The sequence below is a fragment of the Meleagris gallopavo genome, chromosome 1 (genome assembly GCF_000146605.3).
Source record: "Meleagris gallopavo isolate NT-WF06-2002-E0010 breed Aviagen turkey brand Nicholas breeding stock chromosome 1, Turkey_5.1, whole genome shotgun sequence".
Taxonomy (NCBI): Eukaryota; Metazoa; Chordata; class Aves; order Galliformes; family Phasianidae; genus Meleagris; species Meleagris gallopavo.
This window is the reverse complement of record NC_015011.2, coordinates 53,730,465-53,738,911: the sequence shown is the minus strand read 5'-3', so window position 1 is coordinate 53,738,911 and position 8,447 is coordinate 53,730,465. Positions and strand designations below refer to the sequence as shown.

The window sequence follows — 8,447 nt, the reverse complement described above, 5'->3', positions numbered from 1 at the left end:
AATATGAGAAAAGGTGAGCTGAGCAGTCTAAAATCATTGTCAGATCTTCTTTTTCCAGAGGCAAGCAGCAGAGGGAGAAATGCAAATGTAAATGAAATGGAGGTAGGGAGAACCAGTAAAAAATTAGGGCTGTGGAGTAGAACAAGGCTTCCACACAGTGAAGGTAGGTTGCCAGCTTCTTACTGGAGAGCTGTGTTCAAAGTGTAACGAAGATGTGACCCATGAAGATGGAGAATGGTAATGGGCTTAGAAGCATGTGGATCAGTTCTCCTTCCCAAAGAGTCAGAAATAGCACGCTCTGCTTTTGGTTTGCACGTGCTAGGTATTGCTGCTTCTAAACCTTGCTTGTGTATGATTTCAGGCAAGTTGGGAATACTTGAATAATTGATTTAATGAGGAGGTGGCTCTGTCCACTTGCAAGGTGACTGGTGTAATCCAGCTCATCGTGGTGAGGTGTTTTAGTTCTCTTGCTTTGAAGAGTGCTGCTGGTTCTTGCTCTGCAGGTAGAGGAGCTGCATGTGTTTGTCTTTGAGCAGCACTGTGTGTTTATTCCCGTGTGAATCCAGCTGTCGGCAGGCCTGTTCTGAAGTGTGCTGTTGTGCTGTCATTCCCTATCAAGGGGAATGACTGTAAAGTGTGGGGCCTTTGGAGTGAGTGAAGAACGGTGGTAGGCTGCTGTGGTTTTTCTTCTTAAGAACAAATAAATTTGTGAGAATGAAGATCAACCTTTAATGTGAAAACAAGGAGAGTCAAGCTTAAAAAGAAAATGTAGTACATTGTAAGTAAGTTCCCAAGATACAGAAACTGAATAGACTGAGAGAACAATGAGAGTATTCGTGGCAGTGTTGAGATGAAAAAGGTTGATGGAAATTTGTGGAGTCTTTATACAAAATCTTGATTTCAAAACCAAAATATTCAGGAGGAGAAAAAGATGCATGCTGTCATTTGAAGTGCCTTGGCTTCGGTCCCTGTGCAGGAAAATATACTTCTGATTTCATTTGAAATTTTGCATTGTATGGTAACTGTGAAATAAGTGTTTGCATGTTCTGGTTGGTCTGACAGCAATTCTAAAAGCAAAGGGCACTTCTTAACAGCTTAACTGCTGCCTCAGGGCCTCTGCTTCTTTACAGTCCTTTTAAGTGCTGCTCTTTCCTGCTTGCAACAATGTGTATTGTAATCTTGCTGCCGAGAGGCCTGGTTCATTTAAGGAAATGCTTAGTAACTCTTTCCTGTTACGGAAGGCACAACATGAATTTCTGTTTGGAGCGTGACTTGAGGTACAGAGTGTCTCTTCTTTGGAATGGAACTTGTCTACATGGCGTTATTAATGCTGCAGCAGCTTAAAGGGAGGGAATCCACGCAGTTCTTGGGATTGAGATAGAATACAGGACTGTGCTGTATGGATCAAATAGCAGCAAAGGAGCTACAAAGGCAACTTAAGTCAGCTGTAGAATTAGAGGCATTATTTAACTCTGTGTACGTGTACAATTGAGGTAAGCCTTATGTCTGGTGAGGAAATCTAGCCAGACTTGGCAGTGATAACTAATAAGCAGTAATGTTTATGGATACAGCTGTTATCAAGGAAATAAGAGTCGCAAGTATCTTAAATTTCTGCCCCTAACTTGTTGCTGTTACCCATGGGTATGCTATTTGTCATTTGCAGTCCAGCCACTGTCCACACCTCCTTGCCAGCAGCTTAATGTGATCCCATAGACAAAGCCTTTGTGGGCAGCTAAGCTGAGGCTGGTTTTCAAGCATCACTGAAGTGCAGTAAATGACTTTAAAGGACCTAACTGCCTTAAGCTAACAGCAAAATGCTCCCGTGTGCAATTCCCTATTAAAAGTTGATGTACTTCTCAGTGAAAGAGGTTCTCGTTCTGAATAAAGCAGCTCTACTTGTATATCCTAGCATTGTCTGTTGTGGTTGTGGTCCTTACGCTTGAGAGAGGTGTTGGAAAATGGCTTCAGGAGTTGGTAGAAAGGGTGCTGAATACTAAATCTCCCTTTGCCTTAAGTTGAATGTGTTTTGCATACGTAGACCTCAACTTCATTAGTAACTCTCCTCCATATATGAGAGCTGGGGAGGAGCAGCTATGGTTAGAACACTTGCCTACTGGGGAAAGGAGGTAGAACCAGCATGCATTTGCTTCGTGAAGGGAGGCTCCAGGACAGAGTCTATTCCAGGTGTGGGCCTGAGATGTGTCTTCTTGGTCTCCTTTCCAACTATACTTAACCAGAATGATTAGGTAAGAACCTCAGCTTTTGCTATTAAGAGCCTGTACCTTATGTATGTAGAAAAGTGTGACCACACAAGCAGTGCCACATGCCTTCCACATCACTGGGTTGTAATTACGTTTATTTTTAAGCCAGTCAGCTTCTGAGGGGCTTCAGTGCATGCTCCATTTCAGAATTCTTTCAGTTCTTTGCCCTGCCACATGGGAGGTGCTGCCTGTTTCATGTGACATGGGTGTGGGTATCAGTGCAAAGAATGCACAGCAGCAAATTCAGACAGCTAAGGTTTGAATACTTCTTCCAGGTAGGTAAAAACAAATGAGCATCTCTTCCAGCTGGATGCACAGCTCTTACAACTGTGAGACAGTAGTAATTAGTAGCATAGCATTGTAAACAACATTTATAGAAGAGCTACCTTTCTACAAGCATGTTAATGATGCCATCAGGAACTACACCGGATCTGTGTAAGATGCTGGAAGAGCAAAAATGGTAACATAAGGTTCTGCAGCAGTTAACCTGTTTCTTGGTTAACTTGCATGGGCAGCAGCTGCACACTTCCATTTGCTGTGATGGAGAAAGGCACTGACAAAAGCTACAAATTTAATGGTTGCTATTATACACTGTAGAACAACGGAATAAAGCTTGTTAACAGACTTAGTACCTGACAAAAAGAAAACAGTCACTCCATAATGAATTAATCTATTAATCTACACTGTGAAAAACTCAGCAACTGCTGCAGCTCACTCTAAGCTCCTTCTGTGAATGAAGAGTGACCCTGTGGGAACCATTCACTATGACTGCTTAGAGGGCTTCTGAAAGGCACCAGGCAGAAGCAACCAAAGGAGAGCACAAACTCCTGCTTGAGTTGCACAAGGGTGAATGGCATGGTAGGTATTTTAGACCAGACTCTTGAAAAAAAGACAGGGAGGCCATTACACCCATCAAATGAAAGGGAACAGTGCAGAATAAAGCACTGCAGTTCAACTGCAAGCCTGAGCTGTGCAGCTTTCTGCTCTATTTACAGGCAGCTGAATTAACCACTGTTCTTACTGTGCGCTAGCAAAGAGCCTGGCCAGAGCAAACAATAATAATGAAATTATGTTCAAGACTAAAGCAATGATTTACTCTATTTTGTGCTTTTCAGACAAGCTTTTCCAGAAGGATTTGCTACATGTTTTTCTCCTCTTTTCAGGAATTTGTGGAACATCATAGGTAAAGTGCCATCTTGTGAAGTGGCAGCTTGCCAACCCTCCCAGGGCTTCTTTCCATATAACCCAGACTGTATTTTATCATTACGGAGTATGATTTCTAGTTCAAAGCTTAAACGTTAACAGCTTCAGTGATACACTTCAGTAGGTGTGGACTGTGGCATCTGAAGGCTTCTGTATATTATTTCTTCCCCCCCTTCTCCTCCACTGTTCATATCTACTGAAAAAGTCAACAAAACTCCCACCTGCTTTCAGTTCCTGTGCATAGAATTGAGTCCTCCAGTAGCACAGCTTGCACTTGGGAGGGACGAGACAAAATCTTCCACTGCTTACGAAGATGTTTAATTATGTCTCCCAGGCAATAGCATACGTACCTGTATGCTCAACACCCATCCCTTAACTGCTCTAAGACGAGGTTGCATTATTAAACCATACTCTTTGTTGCTATTTTACACAGACTCGAATCCCTTCTTTCACACACCTTTGAAAATCTCCAGGCACACTCTACCATTGCACTTTCATGCAAACTAACAGTCAGCTTCTGATTAAAATCAGTACATCAAAAGCAAGGCAGGCTCAGGAAAGCAAAGTAGTCCTATCATCTCAGCATTAATGGAAGCTATTGTGGCCTTGGAAGCTTCAGTGCTCCTAATAACTGTGTAACAAGACAGCTCACTACTAGTTACAATTCCTATAGTTAAAGAACAAAATGAAAGACAGGAGTTCTCACTCCCAGGAGAAAATTGGGACCCTAACATATCATATTCTGCCTGCTTTGAAGCACCAAGGATGACTCCAGGTTTGCCTAGTGAGAAAACAATACAGTTGTAAAATTGCCCCCTCTTACAAATGTTGGTATTTAATAGCTTGGTACGGGTGGCTCTGTGCCTTCCATCAGGCCCTCCCCTAAATGAAAGGTAAGGCAGAAGTGGGTTAGTGCTGTCCAATCAGACATTTTAAGCTGAAGAGCTTGCACTACAACAGACTGCACATCTCAGAAGAATCAACTCAATGCAAGCTCTAGTGCAAATTTATCTCCTGACATAGCCAGAAAAATGTCTTAAAGATATAGTTAAAGGCAATCTTGGTGGTTTTTTTTTTTCCTCTTTGGTTAAGGCTGGCAACTTCCTGAGCTCTCTCAGCTTACAAGTTCATGTTAAGGTATCAGTTGCTATGCTCAAAGCAACCTGTGCTGCCAACAGCAACAGTGATCTCTGAGGATATTTACACACCAAACTGCAAGGTAGAAACATGAGAGATGGCTCGAGGCCATGTAGCAAACTTTCATCATCTGAATTAAACTGAGATCAAACATAGCCTCAGAAAAATGATGACTTCCAATTTTTTGTTCCTGAAAAGAGCATTCAACAAAGGCACTGGGTCTTCTCTGCACTTGGACTGGCAATCACTGGCTTGGAATCAAGGTAGACGCTGTTTGGAGGACTCTCTCCATGAAGCTGCAAGGTATTTCGGGCTATCAGCTCCTTAGCCATCAACACAAACACCTCTTCAACGTTTTGAGCTTCTTTTGCTGACGTCTCCAACACAGCTAGGAGCCCGTGCTTCTCAGCCAGCGTGCAGGCATCTTCAAACAGGACTTGTCGCTTGTCCACTGAGTCCGATTTGTTCCCTTAAAAGAAGGCAAATTTAGTCTAATTTAGTCTCTCACATTTGTGTTTCCTTTCAGTCCAATGCATTACTTCAGTTTTGTTAAATAATAGAATTACAATGGAAACAAATTACTGGCAAAGCAAGATGTGAGCACGTCAGAGCCATCATCACGGAACATTGATCAAAACCATAGCTAATCAAATGAGTTTAAGAAAAGACCCACAAAAAACAGTATTTATCTAGTTATTTGCTCTAGATAGCAGTGCCAGAGGATTCTTTGGAAGTATACAAATGAAAACTCACTCAAAACAACAATCATGATCTGATAGAAGTTAAAAATATACAAAGATATTTTATTTTAAGTGTTTTAAGTAGTTGCAGTACCAGTCCTGGTACATGCAGTGCCTGGTTTAGACCTACCTTCTTAGCTCCAAGACAATAATTCATCACATGCAGATCTCAACACCACAGTATGTATAATCTAGTTGCCCTTCCCCTGTAAGTCACTTCTAGCTTTTCTAAAAAGGGAACAAACAATATCAGCAAAGCACAAGCCCCTAAAGCTGCCTTACTTGATGTTTGTTTGCCATCTTAAAGAAGCCCTGCCCTGGCCCTTTACTCCTCCAGTTCCAGGTGTGAAAGGTTGAAGACTCCTAACTGTCCCACTGGAAAGGTGTAGAAAATAGCTACAACTAATTCAATGTTCCTGCTAAGGTAAGTAAAATAGCACCAGAAGAAAGTATCACACCAGCTCTTTGACAAAAGCTTGATTGTTACTAATTTCAGAGTTTAAGAGAAAAAATAAACAAAAAAGACCCCACCATACACACTAATAGATCTTGTTCTTTGCAGTCATTAAGAGAGTCAGAAAAACCCTACCACCAAGGTTTGTGGGTTGTTGTGGTTCCCTCCCCCCCCCCCCCCGCCTCTCTTCCTTTCTTCCTTCCTCCTCCCAACTCATAAGCAGGTCAGAATTTGTTGTTCTCCCTCTGAGGAAACAAACAGGAAGAACCACAACACCAGAAGCGCATAGTTTGCTAGAGGCACCAGCAGCAGCTTAAATCCCATGCCTGCTGTGCTCCAGGGCTCAGTGCTGCCTATCCTCAAAAGCCAGTTTGGGCTGCTGTGGCTGCGTGCGTTGCTCTCAGCACCGTGCTGCAGTGGAAAAGGCAGAAGCGGTGGAAAGTAGATAAAGGCTCTATCACTTGAGCATGTCAGGGCTCTCATTTGCAGCTTCTTCATTGGGGGAGGGAAAGAGCAGTAACAATCTGAAACCCAAAGGGAAAGAACCATCCTGCTTCCTCTCATCTCCAACCTCAGCAGTTTCTACTCATTCCTTTCCACGAGAGGCAAAGTTTCTTGAATGCTAGCGGAATAAAGGAGGTAGAGAAATGCAAGCAGACTTCTTAGTGCTTTGCAGAAGCTGTGTACAGTCTTACCCAGTCAGAGTCACATTACAGAACAACGGACAGGCATTATCACAAGAACAGGGAGGAAAAACAAGAAGGAGGAGTTGTGTTGCTTTGTGCATCCCTCTTCTTCTTATCAAACTTCAGGAGCACAGGGTCAGGTTTACTGCCATTCTAACATCAATAGGGTTGTGTTTGCTTGCTAAGCTGCTAGCAAGTTCCTTGCACTATTCCTGCAGGAAAGGAACATGTGAAGAGATTTCACTGCCTGCAACGGGCCTGGTCATGCCAGGGTCAGGCTGTGACTTTCTTTTTGTTTGAAATAAACTGATATATATTTTCATTATTTTAATTAAAACTGTATTCCCTTTTAATTCATAGATTTATAGATGCTTTAAGCAGCAGTAGGGAAGTGAGGGGGATTTTACACATATATTAGAAAAGCTATATAATGTATTATTTGAATTTAGATTCCTACCAATTAACATCACGACCAAGTTTGCAGCACCATACTTTTCAACTTCATGAATCCAGTGAGGAATAGACTCAAATGTGGACCTCCTAGTAAGGTCATAAGCAAGGATGGCTCCATGGGCACTCCTGTAATAGGACTGGGTTATTGTCCGGAAGCGCTCTTGACCAGCTGTATCCCACACTTGGATCTGCAAGAAAAAGGATTCAAGTTGTGAAGATCAGTAGAGCCAGGCTGGATGTGGCTCTGGGCAGCCTGGTCTGGTGGTTGGCGACCCTGCACATAGCAGCAGGGGTGAAACTAGGTGATCACTGTGGTCCTTTTCAACCCAGGCTGTTTTACAATTCTATGATCTGAAAAGGTACTTGTATGTATACAAACAACCTACACAGACTAAAGAGCAATCTGTTAGATTAATGCAGGCTTTATAAATAGACCAACATTCCCACTTTCAACAAGTGGACTGAGAGACAAGGAGCATGGCAGCTTTCTAATAGGAAAGGGAAAAGCAGATGAACCTGCTGCAGGGCTATGCAGAGGGAAGGAGTTTGCTACCTGACCTTCCACGGAATCGTTTGAGTTGGATGGGACCCTTAAAGGCCATCTAGTCCAACTGTCCTGCAATGAACAGGGACGCCCACAGCTACATCGGGGTGCTCAGAGCCCCTCCAGCCTGATCTTGAGTGTCTCCAGGGATGGGGCACCCACCACCGATCTGGGCAACCTCCTCCTGTGCCTCACTACGCTTATCATAAAACACCATTTCCTTATGCCTGGTCTAAATCTCCCCTCTTTTCGTTTGAAACCACTTCCCCTCGTCCTATCGCAGCAGACCCCACTGAAGAGCCTGTCCCCTCCTTTCTTACATCCCCTTTCACACACCACCCCGGGGTCCCCCCGGAGCCGCGCTCGCTATGCGGTAATGGAGGCACGGCCGCAGTCCCGCCCCGAGGCGCCTCCCAGCCCGCTCCCATCACCCACCTTCACTTTCTTGCCGTCGATATCCATCGAGCGCACGGTGAAGTCCACTCCGATGGTGTTCTGCTGCTTCTCGTAGAACTGCCCCGTCTTGAAGCGGTGCACCACGCACGTCTTCCCCACGTTGGAATCCCCGATCAGGATGATTTTGAAGAGATAATCGAAGGCATCGTCCGTGCTGGAGCTGGAGAACGGCATCCCGCAGCCCGGGCCTGGAGCGAGGGGAGAGCACAGGGTGAGGGACCGCGCCCCGACCCGGGGATGCCCGCACCTGCAGGGGCAGCGCGACCCGGACAAGAGCAGCCCCACCCACACCCACACCCACCTGTACGACTCACCTGCCGGCCAGGTAGCGCCGCTTATATACCCCGCCCCGCCGCCCTGGGCCCGGCGGGAAATGTAGTCCCGGCTCTTCTTCCTCCTCTTTCTCCACCCCTCGGCTTGGGGGCGGCGCTGCTCCCTTCCCTTCCTTCCCCTCTGCGCCGGCTGCGAGGCGGGATCCCTGGAAGCCTCCCCGGGGCGGGCGCTGAGCGGACT

General features: G+C 45.0%; 1 protein-coding gene across 1 annotated transcript; it reads right to left on the bottom strand.

Moving 5' to 3' along the window:
* Positions 1-4,531: 4,531 nt before the first annotated feature.
* On the bottom strand, positions 4,532-8,416 carry RAB19 (RAB19, member RAS oncogene family). Its single transcript, XM_003202412.4, has 4 exons — positions 8,249-8,416; positions 7,914-8,122; positions 6,939-7,122; positions 4,532-5,070 (listed from the first exon to the last, which is right to left on the bottom strand). The coding sequence occupies exons 2-4, from the start codon at positions 8,106-8,108 to the stop codon at positions 4,805-4,807; spliced, it is 645 nt and encodes a 214-aa protein (XP_003202460.1). The 5' UTR covers positions 8,109-8,122; positions 8,249-8,416; the 3' UTR covers positions 4,532-4,804.
* Positions 8,417-8,447: the final 31 nt, after the last annotated feature.